The sequence below is a fragment of the Delphinapterus leucas genome, chromosome 9, assembly GCF_059928025.1.
Source record: "Delphinapterus leucas isolate spDelLeu-1000000601 "Yukka" chromosome 9, BTC_Dleu_Yukka2, whole genome shotgun sequence".
Classification (NCBI taxonomy): domain Eukaryota; kingdom Metazoa; phylum Chordata; class Mammalia; order Artiodactyla; family Monodontidae; genus Delphinapterus; species Delphinapterus leucas.
In genome coordinates this window covers 23,151,000-23,177,752 of record NC_143137.1, presented here as the reverse complement: position 1 = coordinate 23,177,752, position 26,753 = coordinate 23,151,000, and the positions used below count along the sequence as shown (strand labels likewise).

The 26,753-nt window shown below is 39.3% G+C and overlaps 1 protein-coding gene across 1 annotated transcript in view; it reads right to left on the bottom strand.

The window, feature by feature from the left end:
* Positions 1–25,592, bottom strand: part of TNPO3 (transportin 3) — an 82,727-nt gene extending 57,135 nt beyond the window's left edge. The window contains 1 exon segment of the mRNA XM_022581415.3: positions 24,315–25,592. Within this exon segment, the coding sequence (XP_022437123.2) occupies positions 24,315–24,434 (120 nt within the window). The 5' untranslated portion in view covers positions 24,435–25,592.
* Positions 25,593–26,753: the final 1,161 nt, after the last annotated feature.

The following is a 26,753-nucleotide window of genomic DNA, read 5'->3' as shown; positions in this document are numbered from 1 at the left end:
ACAAATTATGACAGTATTGGATTATAATTCAAAAATAAAACAATATCCATGAGTCCATACTGATGTGAATAACAACTGAATAAATAACTGGGGAGAGGTTATTTGCAGGATATAAGACATCTTTTTTAACAGAAGAATGCTAGTTAATAAATGTGGAAGGAATGAGGGAAATAGAAAATCACCACCATTAGAACACACCAGAAATAACTGCTACAAGCAAGATTCATGGATAAATGATAAAATACAACAAACTATCTCCCCAAAATATTCATTGGTTACTGTGGTGGTTTTAATATATGTCCACATATTCTTTAACGCTTACCATTAAGAACTCTGACTACTCTAGTAGAGAGACAACATGGAGACTTCGCTGGAGAGACAATGTAAAGAGACCTAACACTACATGGAAAGCAAGTGGAGCCCAGTTAAGTCAAGCCTTCCAGCCATTCCTACCAGAGTGTCAGGCATGTAAGTGAAGCCATCTTAGAACCTCCAGACCACCCATCCACCAAATGGATGCCTCTTGGAGCAGAATCATTCACAGAACCTTGCTCAAAAATTTCCTCAAATTCATCACCACAAGGACAAGAGGATCAAATCTGCATCTCATTAAGCCTCTGGATCTAGGAGGCAATTTGCAGGAAATAAAGAGGAAAGCAGAACTGCATCCTAACTATGTAATCAACAAAATCAAGACTGTAGGAAACTCAACAGGTCAAAAGGCCCAGATTCCTCAACACAACAGGGAGAGAAAGAACCTGCAGATTAAAAGACACTCAAAGACCTACCTTAATTCACCAAGTTATACGTTTGTTTTGTGTGGTTTTCCTGTATCTGTGTTTAAAAAACAAAATAGAACAAAACAAACAAAACTCAATATTGCCTATTAAATTAAACTAGTATGAAGTCTTTCTCCCTAGTGAAATCTAACTGTCAACCCACCAGGTCAGAACCCTTGTGAAAAAGTTCATTGATGGTACAGTGTCATGTTGTGCTTTAATTTGAATGGCAGAAACCAGCAAAAAATACCAATTATATCATTCTTATTATCTGTATTTCTGACAAACATTTCTATCTCCTTAAAAGTAAAGATCTCAAAAATGAAGGGCAGAACTAAAAGTCAAAACAAAACAAAAAAAATATTTCCTTCTGCGGAACTGTTAACTTGGGTGTAGGGATGCAAAGAAGATTTCTTTTTCAAGCACCTTTGATGATGTTTGAATATTTTTTAACGTGTCCTTTGGAACTGTCTTTAAAAATAAATATAGATTTGTAGCCCTAATATAGAAGTAACTCCAAGATACTTTTAAAAAACAAAGATGCAGATGATATCATAAAATCCTTTTTGTAAAACTTTAAATTACACTCTTTTTTTTTGGAAAGCATAGTGAAGCTTTTAACATACAGGAATTAGTTTTATACCTGAAGCCTTAGCGTTCATAGCATTCATCAAGTGTTTCAACTTTGTTTTTACCACACTAGCTGTCTGTACACCAATTTTCCAGCCAAAAAAAAGTAGAAAAAAATTGATTAAATATCAAAAAGAACTTGTTTGAAGACATCAGAACTACCAAGACATCCAGAACATGAGGCCACAGATTCCAGAGAGTTCAGCCTAATATGTGGCTCCACCTTTCTCCACAAGGAATTTGCCTGTTTGAAAGTAGAAGACAAGAGGCTAAAGAGCTGAAGAGATTTGGGCAGTCACACGAGACTGGGGAGATGAAAAGTAGAATTCAGAGCCTGCCAAGGAAGAGGGGGCCTGGAAAATAGTCCAGATTTTCAGCTGGGACCCAGTGCAGGAAACAGGAAATGTACCTCAAAAAGGCTGAAACTTCTCCAGGATACACTAGATGTTAGGCCACAAAATAAGTCTTAATAAATGCAGAAAGACTGAAATCACAGAAAGTATGTTTTCCAATCAAAAATGAAATGCAACTAGAAATTAACAGATGGAAAACTGGAAATTTCACAAATATGTAAAAATTAAATATCAATTCTTAAACAACCAATGGGTCAAAGAAGGGAAATTAGAAAATATTTTAAGACAAATGAAAATGGAAATACAACATACCAAAACTTGTAAGATGCAGTGAAACAGTGTTAAGAGGGAAATTTATAGCTATACATATACACTTAAATTAAAAAAAGAAAAATTATCTCAAATCAACAACCTAACTTTATACCTTATGGAACTAGAAAAAAAGAAAAAAACTAAGCCCAAAGCTAGCGTAGGAAAGCAAATAATAAACATTAGAGCAAAGATAAATAAAATAGAACACAGAAAAACCATGATTTGATTCTTCAAAAAGATCAACAAAATTGACAAACCTTTATCTAGATTTTAACCAAGCAAAAAGAAATGAAACGAAGGTGGGGACATTACTACTAACTTTACAGAAATAAAAAAGATTACAGGAAATACTATGAACTGTACACCAACAAACTGGATAATCCAGATGAAATGGACAAATTCCTAGAAACATACAATGTACCAAGACTGAATCCAGAAGAAACAGAAAATCTGAATAGACTATATTACTATACTTAGTGAACAGACTGAATCAGTAATCAAAAACTTCCCAACAAAGAAACGCCCAGGATCAGACGGCTTTACTGGTGAATTCTACCAAACATTTAAAGAAGAATTAACACCAGTCCTTCTCAAATTCAACCCAAAAATTGAAAAGGAGGAGTAAACATTTCCGAATTCATTCTATGAGGCCAGGATTACCCTGATACCAAAGGCAGACAAAGATACTACAAGGAAAAAAAAACCCTACAGGGGCTTCCCTGGTGGCACAGTTGTTGAGAGTCCACCTGCCGATCCAGGGGACACGGGTTCGTGCCCCAGTCCGGGAAGATCCCACATGCCGCGGAGCGGCTAGGCCCGTGAGCCTGGCCGCTGAGCCTGTGCATCCGGAGCCTATGCTCCGCAACCAGAGAGGCCACAACAGTGAGAGGCCCGCGTACCGCAAAAAAAACCCCAAAAAACAAAGTAACACCTACAGACCAATATCCCTTATGAATACTAATGGAAAAAAAACTTCAAAAAAATAGTATCAAACTGAATTCAACAGTGTATTAAAGAATTATACACCATGACCAAGTGGGATTGATTCCTGAAATGCAAGGGTGGCTCAACATACAAAAATCAAACAATGTAATGCACCATATTAACAGAATAAAGGGGGGAAAACCACATAACTATCTCAACTGATGCAGAAAAGCATTTGACAAAAGCTGTCACCCTTTCATGATAAAGACACTCAACAAACTAGGTAAAGAAGGAAACTGTCTCAACGTAGTAAAGACTACATATGAAAACTCCACAATGAACATCATATTCAATGTTCAAAGACTGAAAACTTTTCAAAACTCTATAAGATCAGGAACAAGACAAAGATGCCCACTTTTGCCACTCCTATTCAGCATAGTACTAGAAGTTCTAGCCAGAGCAATTCGGTAAGAAAAACAAATAAAAGGCATCCCGATTGGACAGGAAAAGGTCAAATGATGACTGTTGATATACGACATGATCTTATATGTAGATACCCCCCAAGATTCCCCAAAACCTGTTAGAACTAATAAATGAATTCATCAAAGTTGCAAAATACAAAGTCAACACCCCCAAATCAGTTGTTTTTATATACTGACAACGAACGATCTGAAAACGAAGTTAAGAAAACTGCATATACAACAGCTTCCAAAAAGAACAAAATACTCAGGAATAAAGCAAGCTGTACACTGAAAACTATAAAATACTTGTGAAAGAAATTAAGGAAGACACTAATAAATGAAAAGACATCCTGGGTTCAAGGATTAGAAGACTTACTACAGTTGTTAATACTATCAAAAGTGCTCTACAGATTCAATGCAATCCCTATCAAAATCCTAAGGACTTATTTTGCAGAAAGAGAAAAATTCATCGAAAAATTCATATGGAATCTCAAGGGGTCCCAAACAGCTAAGAACAAAATTGGAGGTCTCATATTTCCTTGATTTCAAAATTTATTATGAAACCACAGCAATCAAAAGAGTATGGTACTGGCATAAAGACAGATATATAGACCAATGGGAAAAAACAGAGCACCAATAAATAAACCCTCGAAAATATAGACAAATCATCTTCAACAAGGATGAGAAAACTATAAGATGGGGAAGGGAGAGTCTCTTCAATGAATACTGTTGGGAAAAGGGATATCCATAGACAAAAGAAAGATGTATATGTATACATCATGTATATGTATGTATATATACATACATATATATATGTATGTATGTATGTATGTATACATACATACCTATGTATATGTATACATCATATACAAAAATTAGCTCACAATGGATTAAAGACCTAAATGTAACACCTGAAACTATAACTCCAAGAAGAAAGCATGGGGGACAAGAAATTTCATGACACTGGATTTGATGATGACTTCATGGATATGACAACAAAACCACAAGAAACAAAAGCAAAAATAAAACAAATAGGACTACATCAAACTCTAAAAACTTCTGCGTAACACAAAATCCAGAGTGAGAAAGCAATCTATGGAATGGGAGAAAATATTTGCAAACCATACATCTGACAAGGAGTTAATATCCAGAATATACAAAGAATTTCTACAACTCAACAACATAAAAACCAATAACCCAATTTTAAATTGGGCAAAGGGCTTGAAAAAAAAATTTCTCTAAAGACATGTATAAACATGGCCAACAAGCACAAAAAGATGCTAACATGACTAGTCATCAGGGAAATGTAAATCAAAAGCACAATCAGATATCACTTCATACCTGTTAAGATGGCCACTATCAAAAGAAACCAGAGGGCTTCCCTGGTGGCGCAGTGGTTGAGAGTCCGCCTGCCGGTGCAGGGGACGCGGGTTTGTGCCCCGGTCCGGGAAGATCCCACATGCCGCGGAGCAGCTGGGCCCATGAGCCATGGCCGCTGAGCCTGCACGTCTGGAGCCTGTGCTCCGCAACGGGAGAGGCCACAGCAGTGTGAGGCCCGCGTACCGCAAAAAAAAAAAAAAGAAAAAAAAAAAGAAAAAGAAACCAGAAAATAAATGTTGGTGAGGATGTGGAGATATTGGAACTCTTATGCACTGTTGATGGTAATATAAAATAGTGCAGACACTATGGAAAACAGTACGGAGATTCTTCAAAAAATTTAAAATGTAACTAACATGTGATCCAGCAACTCCACTTCTGGATATATACCCAAAAGAATTGAAAATAACATCTCAAAAAGATATTTGCACACCCACGTTCACTGCAGCATTATTCACAAAAGCAAAGAGGTGGAAGCAAACTAAATGTCCATCAATGGATGAATGGATAAAGAAAATGTGATACATACATGGAATGGAGTATCCATTCAGTCTTAATGGATTATCACTTAGCCTTAAAAATCCTGTCATGTGCTGCAAAGGCATAGATGAACCTTGAGGGTATTGTGCCAAGTAGAATACGTCACTCATAAAATGGCAAATGCTGCATGATTCCATTTACATGAGCTATCTAAAGTAGTCAAACTCAGGGGCTAGGAGGAGGAGGTGGAGAGTTGTTCAGTGGATGCAGAGTTTCAGTCATGTAGGATGTGGGGGGCTCAGGGGGATCCGCTACACAGCACGCATGTGGTCAACAATATTGCACTGTATGCTTGCAAAATATTGCTCTGTACACTTGCAAACTGTTGGGAGGTTGAATTTCATATTTTGTGTTTTTGCCACCAAAAAAAAAAAAAAGTTTAGTACTGGCATAAAGACAGACACAAGACCACTGGAACAGAATAGAGAGCCCAGAAATGAATCCGTGCATATATGGTCAAGTGATTTTCAACAAGAACAGAACATCATATACAAAAATTAACTCAAAATGGATCAAAACTTAAATGTAAGACCTAAAACTATAAAACTCATGGGGGGGAAAGCTATATGTGCATTAAATTTGGCAATGATTTCTTGGATCAAAAGCACAAGCAACAGGGAATTCCCTGGTGGTCCAGTAGTTAGGACTCTGTGCTTCCAATGCATAGGGCATGGGGTTCGATCCCTAGTCAGGGAACTAAGATCCTGCATGCCACGGAGCAAAGCCAAAAAAAAAAAAAAAACCCACAAGCAACAAAAGTAAAAACACCTAAATTGGACTACATCAAAATTTTAAACTTCTATTCATCATTAAAAGATATAATCAGTATGAGAAGGCAACCCACAGAGTGGGAGAAAATATTTGCAACTGACGTATCTGATAAGGGGTTAATATTCAGAATATATAAAGAACTACTACAACACAACAACAACAACAAAACCAAACAACCCAATTTAAAACTAGGCACAGGGACTTCCCTGGTGGTGCAGTGGTTAAGAACCCACCCGCTGACACCGGGGACATGGGTCCAAGCCCTGGTCTGGGAAGATCCCACGTGCCACGAACAACTAAGCCCGTGCACCACAACTACTCAACCTGCGCTCTAGAGCCCGCAAGCCACGACTACTGAGCCGGCGTGTCACAACTACTGAAGCCCTCGCACCTAGAACCCGTGCTCCACAACAAGAGATACCACTGCAATGAGAAGCCCGCGCACCACAAAGAAGAGTAGCCCCCGCTCACTGCAGCTAGAGAAAGCCTGTGTGTAGCAATGAAGACCCAATGCAGCATAAAATAAAATAAATAAAATAATTTTTAAAAAAATAGGCAGGGACTTCCCTGGCAGTCCAGCAGTTGAGACTCCGCACTTCCACTGCAGGGGGCATGGGTTTGATTCCTGGTCAGGGAACTAAGATCCCACAGGCTGCAACATGGTCAAAACAAACAAACAAACAAACAAACAAACAAAAAACCCAAGTGTTGATGAGTAGAGAAATTGTAACAATGCACATTGCTAGTGGGAATGTAAAATAGTGCAGCCAATATGGAAAATAGTATGGCAGTTCCTCAAAAAATTAAAAATAAAATTACCACATAATAAGCAGCAAGAGAGAATCAATTCATCACATTCAAGTGATCCTTGAGAAGATTTTGGACAGATTTGTTATCAGAAACTTTGAAGTTCAGAAGGCGGTGGGCTAATATATTCAAAGTGTTAAGAGAAAAAAAAAGCTGTCAGCCAAGAATCCTATACCTGGCAAAACTGTCCTTCTAAAGTGAGGCAGATTAAGACATTTCCAGATAAACAAAAGATAAGGGAATTTGTTACCACTAGACCTGCACTGCGAAAAAACGTTACTGAGTAGTCCTGAAGATTGAAATGAAAGAACACCAGCTAGTAACTTAGCTATAAGAAGAAATAAAGATGTCAATAAAGGTAAATAAATGATTCATTATAAAAAAAAAAATTACCACATAATGCAGCAATTCCACTTTTGGGTATATAGCCAAAACAATCAAAAGCAGGGACTCAAACAGATATTTATACACCAATGTTCATAGCAGCATATTTCACAATAACCAAAAGTTGAAAACAACTCAAATGTTCATTGACAGAAGAATGGATAAACAAAATGTGGCAGATACATACAGTGGACTATTATTCAGCTTTAAAAAGGAAGGAAGTACCATTACATGCCATAACATGGATGAACTTTGAGGACATTATGCTTAGTAAAATAAGCTTGACACAAAAGGACAAATATTGTATGATTCCACTTACATGAGGTACCTGAAGTAGTCAAATTCATAGAGACAAAGTTAGAATTTTGGTTGCCAAGGGTTGATGGGAGGGGGAATGGGCAGCGTTATCATTTAATGGGTACAAAGTTTTACTTGTAGAAGATAAAAAAATTCTGGAGATTGCTTGTGTTGGTGGTCATAAAACAACATGAATATACTTACTCTCACTGAGTTGTACACTTTAAAATAGTTAGAATGGTAAATTTGATGTCATGTATATTTTACAAAAAAGAAACACACAGTTTAGAATCTGCTCAATCCCTTCACAAACTAAAGGGATCTGGTCCTATCATATAGACCTGCCAGAAGCAAAAGAAATTACCTCAGGGGAAAAACATCATTTATTATCTCTTCAACTTTTCATAAACAATATATCCAGTATTTATCAAATGAAAGCAAAAAAGGGAGGGTTGGGGATGGAAACAGACAATAGAAAATAACCTGTCTAGATAACGGAATTATCAGATGAGGACTAAAATAACTGTGATGTCTCAACCAAAATGATAAAACTTAACATCACCAATAATGGGACAAAGAGATTTTAAGTGACTCTTGATGTGATTCACTGAAAACAACAATTTTTCGTTCATGTAGTATTTTTCCAAAAACTGTTTAAGTTGAATATAATCATGAGGAAACAACCAGACAAAGCAAAATAGCGAGTTGGTCATATTAAAGACAAAATGGGCCTGGATTTGTTTTTGAATGTCATTATCATAAAAGGAAAAAAAAAATACCCCAGGAAACTAAAGTGACATAACACCTAAAAGCAATGCATTATCCTTGATTGGATCCTGGATTAGGGAAAGTAAAATTTTTAAAAAGCTAGAAATCTGGGGCTTCCCTGGTGGCGCAGTGGTTGAGAGTCCGCCTGCCGATGCAGGGGACACAGGTTCATGCCCCGGTCCGGGAAGATCCCACATGCCGCGGAGCGGCTAGGCCCGTGAGCCATGGCCGCTGAGCCTGCACGTCCGGAGCCTATACTCCGCAACGGGAGAGGCCACAACAGTGAAAGGCCCGCGTACCACAAAAAAAAAAAAAAAAAAAGCTAGACATCTGTAACTGAAACACTGGCAAATTTGAATATGAAATGTATATTAGATAATATTATTGTATATCAATGTTAAATTTCTTTAATGTGACAATGGTTTTAGTTTAGTAGAATGTCTTTGTTCTTACGAGCTATATGTCAAAATGTTTAGGGGTACAGCATTATAAAATCTGCAATTTACTTCCAAAAGGGAGAGAAAGAAAGAAAAAAGAGAGAAAGCAAATGGGAACAGGCAATTTGAGAAGGGCTTATCATGAATCAGTGTTCACTATACAATTCTTTCAAGTTATGAATTTTTCAAAATAAACAATTGGGAAAAATTAAATAGCTGATTAACGTATTCAAGAAATTAGAAGACGGATTGGAATTTGCATTAAGAAATGGAATCTAAAGAAAGAATCAAAGGGAAATTCTAGAACTGAAAAATACAGTAACTGAAATTAAGACCCAAATGGAAGGGCTGAATAGCAAATCAGACGACTGAAGAAAAGATTACTGTGCTAGAGAATAGGTCAATATAAAATAAGACCTGAAGCACAAACTCAAAAAAGAATAAAGGTAAAGAATAGGAAGAATGCAAGTGACATATGGGACATAGTGAAAAAGTCTAACAAACATGACTGAAATCTCAGAAGGAAAAGAAAAAAATGGGACACTATTTAAACATAATGGCTGAGGAATTTCCAAACTAATAAGACAATAAGCCACAGTTTAAGAAACTCTGTAAACCCTAAGAATAGGAAAACCAGACCTAAGCACATCAAATAACACTGCTAAAAAACTGCTAAAGACAAAAAGGAAAATCTTAAAGGCAAGAGGAAAAAACATGTATTACCTTTAAAGGAACAATTAGACTGATAGCTGACTTGCCAAAATAAAAAATGGGAACCAAATATCTTCAAAGTACTGGAAGAAAATAATTGCCAATTGGTTACTTATACCCAGCAAAAAATCCTTCCAAAATGCAACAAAATTAACACACTTTGGGACCAAAAGAAAAAAAATAAAAGGAGAGAGTTCATTACCAATAGAACAAAGAAAATACTAAAGGGTGTTCTTCAAGCAGAATGAAAATAATTCTGGATAGAAACGGAAATCAGGAAGGAATGAAGAGTAACGGAAAGGCTAAGTATGTAAGTAAATCTCTGTGAACACTGACTATATAAAGCAACAGTATCTTGTAGGGCTTAAAATAAATGAATCTATATACCTGAGAGGAATTTCACATTCTCCTAAGATGCAGAAAGTGGAAAAGAACATTGCTTTGGAGTTAATAAATAAATGCAAATAAACTACAAAGTAACTTTTCTTAAATGCATCAGAAAGCTGAGGTCCCAGGACAACCAAGTAGACTGAAATCTAAAGACACCTCACCAAGTGTTGGCTCATCTGTGGCAGAACAAAGAAAAGAGATATGGGGCACCAGATGACCAGGTAATAAAAATTCAATTAAAATTATTAACAAATTGATTTTAAAAATTGTATATGTATGGGCTAGTATGTACATATAAAACCCATGGGACTCTTGGACACAAGGGGAATTCACAACCACCTACAGGCTCTTATCCACACACCTCCACCAAATACTCAGGAGAAAGAATGGGGGTAGGGCAGGAGACCAGAGAAAACCTCTTTGGTGGTACAGTCTTGGAGGACAGGAGTAGCCACAATAGCAGAAAGGACACAAAAAGCTCTGACTAGACCCTTCTCCCCTACTGAACAAAAGCCTTAACTGGTATGGGAAGGGCAGCAAATGATGTTACCCTCAAGGCTTATAGGTTAAGTAAGACCCATTGCTGTTGCAGTAAGGGTAAAAGAAAAACACCTCTACCCCTAAAGGACAGGGCATAAAACCGTCTTGAGCCCATGATACTATAACAATAACACCACAGAGGTCTCCTACCACTGAAGGAAGGGCAAAAAAAATTTATCCTGCACAAGATCTGCCAGATGCAAGGCAGAGCATGAATGCCACAGGGGAGGACAGAATCACTGAGAAAGCCCCACCAATGAGAACACTGGACACTGGAACTGCTAAAGACTACAGTAGACAAGGGCAACAGAGAATGTTACTGTCCCCCACTCCCCCAAACAAACAAACAAATGCTAAACACATCATATTCAAACTCCTGAAAGCCAGAAATAAAGAGAAAATATTGGAGGAGTAATCCTTTTTCCTTACTACCAAGGTACCCTTGACTGTAACAGCTCAATTGTAGAACTTTATATTGTAATTATTTGGGCCTTTGTTCACCTTTTTTAATAGACTGTAAGCTCTTCAAAAGTAAAGAACAGGGCTTTCCTGGTGGCGCAGTGGTTGAGAGTCCGCCTGCCGATGCAGGGGTCACAGGTTCGTGCCCCAGTCCGGGAGGATCCCACGTGCTGAGGAGCGGCTGGGCCCGTGAGCCAAGGACGCTGAGCCTGCGCGTCCGGAGCCTGTGCTCCGCAACGGGAGAGGCCACAACAGTGAGAGGCCCGCGTACCGCAAAAAAAAAAAAACAAAAACAAAGTAAAGAACAACCTTAATTATTTCTGCCTCTCTCAAAATCTCCTGGCCATAGAGCCATTTAAACAAATATATTTTAAATTATTAAATATGAAGCAAAATGACAAGATACTATCATCTCATAAATCTGTAACACCTCTTTGTTTTCCCAAACATGAAGCCCATTCTTTTACTAGGTAGCTGAGATACTTACTGGATTGGGAGTAAGCTATAAGGACAGAATCCACAATGTTTAGAGGGAGAAAGGGCAAGAAAAAACAAGCAAACCAGTTTACAGATAAAGAAAACAAAGGCCCTGAAAGGACCTTTTTCATTCAGAGTCCTCATTTGTAGAACTTTACTTGCCTTACCCAGTTGGAGCCTTGGTTCTGTTTTGTTTTAAATATATATTTTGCTTTAGCAATGAGAAGAAGCTCAATATTTTCCTAGCCAAAATCGGAAGATTTAAGAATCTCAGAAAAATTTCAGTGAAGGGAAACTTAAAGTCTCCCCAAAATCGGAGTCTTTTCTGGAATGACCTTACTTTAAAATATTACCAGTATTTCTGAAATAGAAAAAAAAAAAGGAGAATAGCAGGTAACCCCAGGCAACTAAACCAAATATAAACTTTGCATCTTCTAACGCTCATTATGTTATCATAGTTTTCTGTTTTTTAACTAAACTAAAATATAGATGGCAGCTATATGTATTTCCTAGGACAATTCTATGAGGAATCGGTCTTAGGAAAATTCCCATACTGCTCCTTGTGTAAATGTGTCAAGTAGAACCGAAGTGAAAAAGAACTGTCTTCTCATTTCAAGCATCCTTATTTATCTTGATGCTGCCTCACCCACTGGTCAAGTGTGCCTCTCTTTTCAAATATTTGTCTTTTGGAACAAGAACGAAATACAAAACTGACCTCTAAAGAAACCTGGGAAACTTGAATATCACAGTCTACTAAGTAAACTGTTAGTGAAAAATTACCCAGCATGATACTGCCAGTACTATATATTAAGGGGTCATAATTTGTCCCTTTATTTTGAATTCCAGGAGGGTTTAAGAATTGTTGGCATCCAAAAAACAAGTAATCCTGTTTTGATCACTGAATCATTAAGAAAATGCAACCAAATCCTGATACCTCAGATACTGTAGTACATTGCTCACTGTTCTTCCCCTCTGCTAAGCTGCAGAAAGAAGAAAGGAAAAGGGATTCTTTACAAGGAGAGAATAAAGCACTTACACTTCATAGGACTTTCTAGCCACAGATGCCAGGTGCTACCCACTGAAATCCAGGCTTGGACTAAGCTCCACATTTCTGAAAGGACCATCTCAACCGAAGCCTGGGGCTCAGAGTCAGCAGGAGGAAGCTGCAGCTCCCACTAGCAGCACATTTCAAAGAGGCTGCAACAAGAGAACATTTTCCATTTAAGCAACTAATTCCAATCTTCCATTTCACAAAGCAGTAGCAGAACAGGCCTTTATTATCAGTCTTTTCAAAAGATATTTCCATGACTATGTGATGAATATGAAGCAGGCTATGGCCCAGCAATCCTTTCACTAACATGCTCTAAGTCTTTCATTATACTTCACAGCAGATCCTAAAAGTACTTGCCCTTTTTTCTTTAACGGTCACGACTGCTCCAAGACTCACTTCTACACTAACAGTTCGAAAACTGCCTAATCAACGGAAATCACTGAGCAGACCCTTAACATTGCACGTACACACCCTGATGGGGGGGCGGGGGGCTAAGGATTCATCAGCTGCCAAGAATCAGAAGCAGATCAGAGCTGCTAGTTAATCCTATACAAGAGCTCCTCAAATTAAGCAGCATTACTTCAAAATACTTCACTGAAAACAGAAGAGCTCTGGCAAACAGAAAATTACGTTCTGGAAATACAAATATTTCAATGAAATTTGATAAGTAAGAATAAATGTGTAAGACTGCTGTACTTTTTAAAAACATTTCAATTAGTGAATAATACATCTATTAAATAAATATTTATAGTATACTGGAATGAGGAGCAGACCAGTCAAGAGCACAGTAAAAAGAACCCCTAAATAACAGTCAATCAGACACTGCCAACGTTATAGACACATGCCTTGTACCAATATGGTATAGAGCTAGAAAATCAGAATTTCCCAAATCAAGAAAAAGTCATTTTCATGAGACAGGTAAAGAACAAACTAGTCTTATTAACCTGAAAAAGAGAAAGGAATTTTTTGTCAGTCAACTGTCTTAAGTTTTTGTATCTAATCCTTTATGAAAATTTTACAAATTTAAGATAAATTGCTAGGTCTGTCACAAGTACTTTCTGATGGTTTTCAGAAGAGAAAATGATATGAGTGGATACTAGGAAAAATATAAGCTATAGATCTCAAAAGAAAACCATCACTACCTAAAATTGTTATCTTTCAAAAAATTTGTTTTGCAAGATGGTCTGAAATACAGAAACTATGGTGAAATGAAACTTAGCTAATACCTTCACCACAGCAGTGATAAGTAAACAACTCCCAACTCCAAAAGCAGAGTGTAAGTGAAAAATAATCATAAAGCCCCAAGCAAGCTCCCAGAACCATAGACTACCCATGTATGCATAAACAAGTTTTCTAGAAGCAAAAAAGCTCATTTATAGAGATAAGTTCAGCCAATTTACATTTTCACAGCCATCCCCATAATAACTGAATAGATAATTAAGAGGGAGATATTATTTCCCTTATAGGAGGAAAGAGATTCCTGGCTAAAAATAATTCTTTAAAACATCATAAGCTATTCAAATTCCAGGATAAATACTCAAACACTCTTATCTTCATGACAATGTTGGCAGATGGTAGTGCCCATATGCATTACTCTATCTTGATCTCAATGAAAGGAATCAGTAAGACCAAATGACTACAGCACTGCATGCTGTGGTCTCCTGAGTTTCTGATGAAATCCCAGTATTTCTGGGACAAGCATTTTCAAACAATCCTGTGTCATAATGGCCTCTATCAAATAAACTTTGGCTCAAATCTGTAGCTGTGGCTCACACATAATATGATACTGAGAAATTTTGCCAAAATTTTTCCTCAACAACTGTAAAGAATCCCTATCCAAATTAAAAACCCTCAGCCACCTAGGCATGTGAATATTAACCTCAAGAAGGGCCCTGAAAAAAGATAAATAAATCTGGATCCATAAGGTCAGCTTGGGTTTGGAGTGACTGAAGCATGCATTCCTTGATAATCAATTCACTGTGGGCCTTACTAATTATATTAGGCAGCCCTGCTTTAAAAGTAGAAAATGTTGGGCTTCCCTGGTGGCGCAGTGGTTGAGAGTCTGCCTGCCGATGCAGGGGACACGGGTTCGTGCCCTGGTCCGGGAAGATCCCACATGCCGCGCCCGTGAGCCATGGCGGCTGAGCCTGCGCGTCCGGAGCCTGTGCTCCGCAGCGGGAGAGGCCACAACAGTGAAAGGCCAACGTAACGCAAAAAGAAGTAGAAAATGTTGGGCCTTCCCTGGTGGCGCAATGGTTGAGAGTCCGCCTGCCGATGCAGGGGACACGGGTTCGTGCCCCAGTCCGGGAAGATCCCACATGCCGCAGAGCGGTTAGGCCCGTGAGCCATGGCTGAACCGCGCTGAGCCTGCGCGTCTGGAGCCTGTGCTCCGCAACGGGGAGAAACCACAACAGTAAGAGTCCCGCGTACCGCAAAAAAAAAAAAAGTAGAAAATGCCAAGCTTGAAACCATTTCAAGCTTTTGAAGCAAATGGGTAGCCCATGTGAAGGCTTTCTGAAAGCCAAAATATAGAAAATGGATTTCCTTTAGTCACCGGTCTCTATTCCTGCCTATCTGAGCAAGTTTTATAACAATTCGTATAAACCTGAAGAATGAGAGTACTATCAGACATACTAAGCATACACTAACACAATGCTGAAGATTCAAGTTTCTTAACTGTATAGAAATATGAGATGTCTAGCTTAAGGTTTAATAAAAAATGCATTATAGTGTTAGAAAACTCTGAGTGCTTATGTAAAAACATGTACCTTTTTAAGACTAGTTCTAAGTGTATTCTGCTTTAGGGCCATCTGTATAAATGGTGTTAACTATGGCTGAGACAGAAAATACAAGTAAACAGTTAATATGGAGAAAAACTGAAGAGTGCAGTGGGCTTGGAAAAAAAAGTAAAAAATATAATGTAAACTCTGTTAACAGAAAATTTCTTACCAAAAGAAAAAAAAATACAAATTTCATAATGTTTTCATTTTGGGAAGTCTAACCAGAAAGAGGAAAATTAAATTGGTACTTTCAAGGGGTTCTGCATGCCAAACACTACAAAATTATGCCCATTAGCAGTACTGTGAGCTTCCAGTAAAGAGAAATAAAGGTTCTCTCTGGAACTTCACCTATATAACAATACAACACTCTTTGGTAATATTTCAGTACCAGGGTACAAGCTAGGGAAACACAGGAGAGGTAATCTGAGCAAGCGCAACTTTCTAAGAATTAAATGTTTTTAAGTTCAACAGAGCTTATGGGACTTCTCTGGCGGTCCACTGGTTAAGACTCCACACTTCCACTGTAGGAGGCACAGATTTGATCCAGGTTGGGGACTAAGATCCCGCGTGCCACATAGCTCGGCCAAAACAAAACAAAACAAAAAAAAAAAAACAAGAGCTTAAAATTCTGTGAAATCTAGAAAATAGTATGTCAGTTCCTCAAAAAAAACATAGAATTACCATATGATCCAGCAATTCCCCTTCTGGTGATATACTCAGAAGAATTGAAAGCAGGGACTCCAACATATATTTGTACACCTGTGCTCATAACAGTATTCACAATAGCCAAAATGTGGAAGCTACCCAAGTGTGTATCAACAGATGAATAGGTAAACAAAATGTGGTACATACAATATTATTCAGCCTTAAAAAGGGATGAAATTCTGACACATTCTACAACATGGATGAACCCTGAGAACATTATGTTAAGTGAAAAAAGCCAGTCACAAAAGGACAAATACTGTATGATTCTACTTATATGAGGTACCTAGAGTAGTCAAGTTCATGGAGACAAAAAGCAGAATGGTGGTTGCCAGGGGCTGTAGGGAGAGAGAAATGGGGGGTTAGTTAACTGTGTTTTAATGGGTACAGATTTTCATTTTTACAAGATGAAAAACGTTCTGGAGATGCACGGTGATGATGGTTGCACAACAATGTGAATGTACTTAAAGCCACTGAACTACACACTTAAAAATGGTTAAAGTGGTAAATTTTATGCTATGTGTATTTCACCATAATTTTTAAAAAGGAATGAAATTCTGACATAGTCTACAACATGATGAACCTTGAAGATATTATTCTAAGTGAAATAAGCCAAACACCGAAAGGAAAATATTGTATCATTCTACTCATAAGGTAATTGGAGTAGTCAAATTCCGAGAGGAAAAAAAAAGTAGAATGGTGGTTACCAGGGGCTGAAGAGAGGAGGGGATGGAGAATTATCCTTTAATAGGTAGAGTTTTAGTTTGGGAAGACGAAAAAGTTCCAGAGATGGGTGGTGGTGATGACTGCACAACATGAATGTACTTAATGCCACTGAACTGTACGCCTAAAAATGGTTAAAATGGCAACTTAGAAAATGTAGCAGTATCCAGATTTTATATCCTGTTTCAAACCATTGACTCTGGTCCAAGGCCTGGGAAGATGAGAAATAAACTAATCCAAATACAGATGAATGCCACCAGATAACAGACTATCATGCCAACAGAAATACCATGACAAATTCTCATTCATAAGCTCCAATACAACAAGGACATGAAATGACTATACCTGCACTGTCCAAGACTTGGAATGTGGCAGTGCAACTAAGGAATTGATTTTAACTTCATTTTAATTAACTTAAATTGAAACAGCCACAATAGCCATGTGGGTAATGGCAATCATATTAGACAATATAGCCGGAGTGGTATACTATTCAGTTGAAAGGCCTTTGGTTTTTATCATTTGCTTACACACTCCCATTTTCCAGCAATGCAAAGTATACAGTATTCCTATGTTCACTGAACTAACTGACGCCAAAGAAGTTGTACACGAACATTTTCTATTTTCTAGAAGGCTTGCCTTTCAAAAACATGTTTATGTTTTAAGAGTCACTTGACTGGGCTTCCCTGGTGGCGCAGTGGTTGAGCGTCCGCCTGCCGATGCAGGGGACGCGGGTTTGTGCCCCGGTCCGGGAGGATCCCACATGCTGCGGAGCGGCTGGGCCCGTGAGCCATGGCCGCTGAGCCTGCGCATCCGGAGCCTGTGCTCCGCAACGGGAGAGGCCACAGCGGTGAGAGGCCCGCGTACCGCAAAAAAAAAAAAAAAAAAAAAAATGAGTAGCACAATTAATTAGCCCTATAAAGAGATGGTCTTTGCTTCCATTGGTTTCTGCATTGTCTACTAATTTTGGTTACTAGAGGTAGACAAAGGAAACTACTAAGTATTCAGAGCAGTCCACTGTTAAAATAGGCTTCCTTTAAGATCTGTCTCAAAATAATTTTTTCTTTTAAAACACTTGGAAGACATCAGTGATATCTGCCTATCCCATAAAACAAAAACATGGCTGTAGGCTGTTTCCAAGAATTTTGGTGGAAAAAAAGCTTAATGAATGTAGATTCTTCAGAAAATGGCTGTTTTATACAAATACCAGAGAAAGAGAAAAGATGCTAACTCATAGCATGGGCTGAACCATGTCCAAATTATACCGTTATAGCAAATCTATTGTCACCAGGATCATTGTAACTATACTAAATGACCCTAAGATTAGTAAGTATGGGGAAGAGGGAAGTAAGGATAATAGTTTTTCAAAACATATATTATTCAAAGTGGTTTTGAAACAAACCAGGCAAATTCTGTTCCTTACCAATTCCATTTTTTTGTTAATTTTCTTAGGGACTGTACAGTTTTGGATGCTACTTTATATGGCATAATTTTAGTTACTACATTTTCTGTTTTCAACTAAAGTAGATTTTTTTTTTCCCCAGCCACGGTGCGCGGCTTGTGGGATCTTAATTTCCCAACCAGGGACTGAACCCGGGGCCCTCTGAGTGAAAGTACAGAGTCCTAACCACTGGACCACCAGGGAATTCTTTATCAATTTCAAATTGAAAATTAAAACACTGTGCTACTACACTGCATGTTTTGTGACTACTCTAAAACAGATTTTTGGTTTAAAATGTCATTTAGTGACCACTTCAAGAAAGGCTTTTTGTGTCAAAAAGTTCCTCTCCTTTTCTGTACTCAAGTTGTTCAAAGCATAAAATGAGGGTAATAAAAACTTACCTCATAAAGACTGCTTTTTAAAAAAAGATTGGAAAGACTGAAAACAGAGCATCATAGGAGACTGAATAATATTGTTTATTTTCAATCATCCATAGATATGTTAGAGAGAAGCAGCAAAAATAAATGAAATTTATAGAAAAAGACAAATCTGAGTCATCCAACTGCCCCTTTGGAGGTGCTACAAGCAGCTATGCATTCAGGAACATTTTTAAGAAACTGTGTGTCTACAGACTGCCAACAAACACATGAAAGAATGCTCAACATCACTAATCATTAGAGAAATGCAAATCAAAACTACAATGAGGTATCACCTCACACTAGTCAGAATGGCCATCATCAAAAAATCTACAAACAATAAATGCTGGAGAGGGTGTGGAGAAAAGGGAACCCTCTTGCACTGTTGGTGGGAATGTAAACTGATACAGCCACAATGGAGAACAGTACGGAGGTTCCTTAAAAAACTAAAAATAGAACTACCATACGATCCAGCAATCCCAATACTGGGCATATACCCTGAGAAAACCATAATTCAAAATGAGTCATGTACCACAATGTTCATTGCAGCTCTATTTACAATACCCAGGACATGGAAGCAACCTAAGTGTCCGTCGACAGATGAATGGATAAAGAAGATGTGGCACATATATATTACTCAATGGAATATTACTCAGCCATAAAAAGAAACGAAATTGAGTTATTTGTAGTGAGGTGGATGGACCTAGAGTCTGTCATACAGAGTGAAGTAGGTCAGAAAAAGAAAAACAAATATCATATGCTAACACATATATATGGAATCTAAAAAAAAAAAAAAAAAAGGTTCTAAAGAACCTAGGGGCAGGACAGGAATAAAGACGCAGACATAGAGAATGGACTTGAGGACACGGAGGGGGAAGGGTAAGCTGGGACGAAGTGAAAGAGTGGCATGGACTCATATATACTACCAAGTGTGAAATAGATAGCTAGTGGGAAGCAGCTGCATAGCACAGGGAGATCAGCTCCGTGCTTTGTGTCCACCTAGAGGGGTGGGATAGGGAGAGTGGGAGGGAGACGCAAGAGGGAGGAGATATGGGGATATATGTATATGTATAGCTGATTCACTTTGTTACAAAGCAGAAACTAACACACCCTTGTAAAGCAATTATACTCCAATAAAGATGTTCAAAAAGAAACTGTCAGAGATCTTGATTTTTTTTTTTTTTTTGCGGTACGCGGGCCTCTCACTGTTGTGGCCTCTCCCGTTGCGGAGCACAGGCTCCGGACGCGCAGGCTTAGCGTCCTTGGCTCCGCGGCATGTGGGATATTCCCGGGCCGGGGCACGAACCCGTGTCCCCTTTATCTGCAGGCGGACTCTCAACCACTGCACCACCAGGGAAGCCTGATCATTTCTTAATAATCATGGTTTATTCCTTCAACTATGGGTATCAGATTATATAAACATCTGAAAAGATCCTACTCTCTATTGGGGGAGACAAAACAAATTTTCAAAAACGTTAAAAAAATGATAAATACAATTAAAGTGCTTTCGGTGTTGGGGCAGGGGCAGAAATGACTTTCAGCGGAAGAGAATCTGTTAAGACTTTAAGGAGAAAGAATTTAAGCTAGCTAGGCTTTGAAAAGATGGGCTAGTTTCTTCATTTGAAGACAGGATTGGGGAAAAGTAATAGTAAAAGTCCAAAGGTAAGAAAAAAATTTAAAAATCATATAACCAGACAAAGGCTGCATCCCCTCCCCACAAAAAACCATTTGCTTATTCTGGGAGATACTACAGCTGTATGAATGCTGATGGGAAGGATCCAGTAAAGAGGGAGTTTTAGGATACAAGTGAGACACAGGATAACCAAAAGATCAAGGTTCCTGAGAATTGACATAATAAGATGCAGAGCACTAAAATCAGACAGAAGAAGCAATTGGATACACATGCTCAAGTTCTACCAAATCAGAGGTGAAGGGTTGGTGGTATATTGAAGAAAGGGATGAGAACGACAGTCCCTGGAAAAAGACAAGACCTAACAAAGAAAAAGGGCCAGTTAATGAGATAAGGTTTTGATGAAATTCAAGAACTAAGACTTCTGTTTAACACAATTTAACTGATTGAAACATCTGTTTGCCCTCAAATTCCCTCCAAAATCAGAGTAAAAAGATTTTTTTTCCCCAAGGATGAGGGAACCCACAAGGACAGAAAATGGAAACACGAATGATATTAACAAAACTGTGAAAAGGAGAAAGCTGCTGGGTGAGTGTTAACTCTCAGAGAAGGTCTGAGAAAGCTGAAATTGCCTGGTAGCAGGGAGGGGGAAGGGATAAGAATGGGGGAAGCCAAGAGGCAAACTAATTCCAGCCAAGAGGCAAACTAATTCCAAAATCCCAGTAAGGCTCAAGAATTAGAAGTACTGAGATACACCTGAAGACAGATGCACAGATAGGACAAATAACAAAGGAATGGCTTCAAAATCTGTGTAAGCGGTTTAGTTTCCTAGATTTTCTCCCTGACTCTGAGGGGCCAGGCTACTATACTATCCTCCCACCATCACAGAAAACTCAAGGTTTACTTTGCAGAGACTGAAGTAGAGGGACTCTGGACTCTTGGACAACAGACTCACCTAAGGACAGGAGTATCATACTGAAAACAGATTAAATAAACTAAAGTCTACATACTTAGCGTTTAGATTCATCCTCCAGTTCATTCTCCTACCTGCCACTGGCAGCCTAGTTCATAACCTCCAGGCAGAAGACTAGAGAACTCTCAGGGTAAAAGTGGTCCAAGAAAAAAGACCAACAATGAGAGAGAAGAGATGAAGTTTCCCCTCTCAATTATCTGTCAAATGAGGGAGTAATTCAAGAAAAGATCATGGGATCCAGGATTCAGCACATCCAATACAAGAAAGAAAAAGGAATTCCCTAGGACAGTGAGATGCCAGAATAATTATGCAAGAGACCTGGAGAACAACCAGGCCAGATTGAAGCAGGGAGATAGAGGGCTCTCGGGAGAGGTTTCCTTCCACCAAAAAAGGAAACAGATTACCAGTGTGAACACACTAAGAGGATATTTACACTTACTAACAGAGAGTTTGGGATGAATTACTGTAGATATATAGAAAATAAGGCAAACGTGAAAAAAAGAAAAAGGTAATGATCACCACCAAAAAAAAAAAGTTGCACAAAAAAGAAATTATCATGGTATACACACTTCATGATTCACAATGTGTAATGATTTAACCAGAAATGTGGTATACCTATGTTAACCAAAAATGTGGTATACCACAGGTATACCTATGAGTGATGGGGTGTTAGGAAGCAGAGGAAGCCTAAATCCTCATCTTTCATAGGAGAAACTATGAAACTGCTCTTTTTTCTTCCTAAATCTTGTAAAACTATTCCCATTTTATAACTTTAGAAAGTTTTTAAAGTTTGGCTTAAATCTTTAAAATTTTAACAGTAACTTTTATTACTAAATTAACAATAAATTAATAAGTTTTTTATTTTGATAAAATTAAAATTATGTAAGATTTCAAAAAAGTAAAAACTATTACATGACGTTACTTGAGATTCCTGAGCCAGCAAACTAGAAGAATTTCAGTTGGTTGTGTGATCGGAGCTCAATGCGTGCGTTAGTGATTTAGGGGAGGTTGGTGACTTTTTAGCAATGACAAGATCCAAGATGTGACTGTGTGACCAGGTGGCTTAGAAAAAAGTAAAGGAATTAAGAAGCCAAAGTGTTAGCTGAATTGTCAATCCAGATGCTGAAGTTGCCTAAAAATTATGATGTGTGACTGTACTATTTTCCAGGTCCACTTTTCCACTCTTCTCTACCATGTTTTCTGCCCCAGTATGCTGACCTCTATGGAACAGATCAACAGGTTCCTGAGTCCCCTAGCTTAGGGTTAGGTTTGCCCAATGGGGAATTCCAGGAGGAAGTTAGGAGAATAAGGTGTAGATATTTATTCCTCCAGCTTCCTCCCTGCAGAATCACCTCATGCTGGCTATGTCCCTTCAACTGAAAACTATAATTCCTCTCAAGGCAGCCAACTCCATACTTCTCCTGAGAGTCCAAGAAGTAACCACTCTCTCTCTTACCTCTTCTGGCTGTTAACAGCTTAGGGCTGTTAACAGTTTGGCTACAGGGTACTACACTATCTTTTGTGGTACCCCATTATATCCACATCTTTATAAACAGTACCTTTATAAAACAAACGCTCCTCAAATTAGCCTATTTCAAGTGTGCCATCTGTTCCTGTTGGGACCTGACTGTAAATAGTGATAATAGTGATGATGGTGATGATGTAAGGCTGTAACAGAGACTAGTGGAAACTAAGTGACTAATATTTAAATAACAATTACTAACATATTTTGAGTTCTAGGTTCCAAGAACTTTGTTAAGCTCTTTGTAGGTATTAACTCGTTTAAACATCACAAGCAAAGATGTTTTTGTGCCAAGCAAATATTTTTTTGGTCTGGTTCATTTCCATATACCAACACCTAGCAGTTGCTGGTACATGGTAAGCACTAAAATACTGATTTAAAATACATACAGCAATAAGCAGGTTTAGTAGGGAAGGCTGACTTTTGGTATGGTGTAGCATTTCTCCTATTTTTACTTTGAAAACTTTAAGATAAGGGACGTGTGGCTCCCCAGATCACAAAAACTAACTAAACACTAAGACAGACCACATATGAATGATTTTCCTGTGTAGCCTACAGTGAGTCTTATTCCTTTCTCTTCCCATGAGGTCACCCAGGACTTGGGTTCCCGATTTTTTTTTTAAGTGTAATATTCAAAGTTGCAAATTTTAAAATACTTATTATGCACTCACAGCCTAGGAGCTGATTCAAAAGGGCAGAGCATCTTTAAGAACTAGTTATGAGTTTAAAAAAAGAAATGGAAGGGGAGGGAGCAAAATTTAAAACATACTTAGGCATATAAAATGCAAAAATAAAAAAGGTAAAGTCAGCAATATGACCAAGTACACATTATCACACTGAATTAAAGCACTGCAAGGGTAAGTAGGAAAATTAGAGGAGGAAATATAATACACGAGATTCAAAGAACGCAGAAATACAATAAGTATAATAGGTTGCAATTAACCCCCTCATTGGATGCTGACACAATTATCTGTAATAATCAAGGCAGCTACGATACCCGTATCTTATAAAGAAGCTAAAAATCAGGGGAAAGAGAAGGTTAGAAAACCAATATGCTGCAAAATGAGAACTGCAAAGATTTTCTGAAACGAGAATTGATTTTTTTTTCTTTACGTTATGTTGCACTCCAAAACACGGGGAAAACTCACGTGTACAAGGATCTAGAAACCTGAGAAGTTTCGAGAATAATGTACTCAAACTAGAGTGAAAAGCAGCAAGAAACAGTGAGATGTAAGGCTATGAGTGGGAAGGAATTGCCGGAGTAACACCTGGACACCGAAGAGAGACGGATAAAACATCCTTAAGTGGAAGACAGAGAAAGACTGGGATTGGATTTGGTTGAAGAAAGACAAAACGGAAAAGCAAGGCCTAAGAAACAAGTAGTAGCAAGGGTGAAACTTAGAGGACCAGATCGAAGCTACGAGCGAGAAGTACAGGACCTACAAACCAGATTCTACGGGGTGGGGAAAGGGCCACTTCGCGACCGGCCAGCTGCAACTAGTTTCCGAAAAGCCGCGTAGATGTAGCTTCGCAGCCCCACCCCGCGGCAGCAGCTCCTCCCCAAGGAGGACCTAAGGAGGCCAACGGCCGGGCGCCGGCTCCAGCCGAGGTCCCACCCCGCCCTTGCCCCGCGGCGCAGAATGGCCTCTCTCGGCCCCTCACCGAACGCTGCAACTCCCCAAGCCAAAACGAGGCGCGCTCCTTTCCGCTGGGATCTGGGTCGTGGTAGAGCGCCTGCACTGCCTGGTACACGAGCTGCAATGTCGGCTTTGCTCCTTCCATGGTGGTAGCGGTGGTGGCGGCAGCGATGGCTCTGGTGTTTTCTCCCGAGGATTCTCTGGCTGCTCCGCCTTCGCGCTTCCTCACTTTGTCGGCCACGGCCGCTCCCTGACTGGCGCCATCTCCTCTTTGGCCGTTACCAGGGCAGAGGGGTTCCCTGTTGAAGTTACCCCCTCGGAAACAGAGGTTAGATCGTATTCAAGTTCCTGGTTGTTTTTCCGATCTTACCACTAGACTCTAGACTTCTGAGTCTACACGCCGGTGCTCGCCTCTTGACCCGTTGACTTGCCCTCAGAAAGCTGTCCCAGCCCGACACAGACCATGCAGCATACCTCAGCAGCCTTTACCCGGACCGGAAGCGGCAGCACCAAAACCTTTGGCACACTTCCGCCTGGTGCGGCGTAAACTGCTTCCTTCCCTGCACGCCTCCTCTTGTCTCGCCTCCCCCTCCCGGAAGTGACCCTACCGGGCCGGGAGAAGGAAAGAAGTGGTTCTCTACCACCTTGCGTCGGACTGAAGCCTTAGGACCCTCGTGGCTCCCACACCTGTGCAGCTCTCCTCTCCTTGGCAATGGATCCGAGGTCTTTCCTCCTCCTTCCGACTTATCCGTTCCTCTACATAGAGTCCTTTTGGACCCCCGTGGACAAGGTGCATCAGTTCAACCATCTGTGGAGTGTCCACTGTATTGCAAATTCAAAGATGATTTAAGACAAGATTTGTACGCAGACCCTAATGGAGGAGACAGACACGTAATCAAATAACTGTTGTACAAACCTGAAAAATGTGCCACTGAAATAAATACAAAATGCCTAGAATCCCCTTTCCGCTAAATTCTGACACCCAAAAAGGTATTTCATTCTATTGCCCAGGACGCTCTGACTCCAGAGTATTTGCACAAACACACTGAATTGTGTTTTTGTGTGTGCTTTTCTTTCCGAATCAAACATCGATGGTATAACAATTCTCAATTCACAAAAGAAAATATAAATCTTGGAATCTGTACTATGGAGAAAATTTCCAAACATTGCTGCTTCTCCTTTGCAATAATAAGTAACTACTGTAAGGTCGGATCTTAACAAACGGCACCGCGAAAACAGGAAAGCTTCAAGTGAGCTTTATTAGGGAGCGCTCCCGGGCGAGGTTCACTGATCCGAGAGAAAGGGGCCAGAGAAGTCGCACCCGGGCGAGGGTTGGGCAAGATTTTATAGGGGAAGAAGGGAAAGGGGTGTGGTGAATCTGGGAGGGCGCAGGGTATTCCTTATTTGATGGTCTTTTCTGGTATCCTGGGGGACAGTTAGTCCCGCCCCTTGAAAGGCGGGAAGGCTGGGCTGGGTTCAAAGTCCCCAGGTTATTTCCTGGAACTGGGTGATCCGGAGAGTTTCGGTCTGATGCAACCTGTGAATCTGATTGTGTTCCCCTGCCTCGGGCCAGTTGTCCTTACAACTACTACTGGGACTTTCCTGGTGGCACAGTGGTTAAGAATCTGCCTGCCAATGCAGGAGACACGGGTTCCATCCCTGGTCCGGGAAGATCCCATGTGCTGCCGAGCAACTAAGCCCATGTGCCACAGCTACTGAGCCTGCGCTCTAGAGCCGTGAGCCACAACCACTGAAGCCCACGCGCCTAGAGCCCGTGCTCCGCAACAAGAGAAGCCACCACAATGAGAAGCCCGTGCAATGCAACGAAGAGTAGCTCCCGCTCACTGCAACTAGAGAAAGCCCACGTGCAGCAAGAAAGACCCAATGCAGCCAAAAATTAATTAATTAATTAACTGCCACCGTTTGATGAATGCTTACAATGTGTAAAGTACTGTAGTTATGAGGTCTTATTTAATCCTTTTAACAATTATACAAAGTAAATCCCCATTTTAAGGAATAAGAAATAGGTAATCTGCCCAAGGTTACACATTTCTTAAATGAAAATCAGGATTTGAATCCAAATGTTTTGCTCCAAAGCCTGTTAAGTTGTACAATCCCTATCATCCTGTATATTAATTTGTTTCTGAATTGTTATTGTCAAAAGATTTTAACTACCAATATCACAATGAAAACAGTGTTACTGTACACAATTGATATAATTTCTGACAAAAGGAAAAAACCTTGATATTTTGGTTGCCTAATTCATCCATTCATTAAAAATTTAGTAAGACCACCTTGGTCTCTGCCCTCATGGAGTTTACAGACCAAATGCAAAGAAAGACAAGTAACTCAGTTTAAAAGGTCTATGAATATCCACAAGCAAAAGAATGATGTTGGACCTACCTTGCACCATATACCAAAAATAAAAAAGAACCTAAATGTAAGGCTAAAAGTATGAAACTCT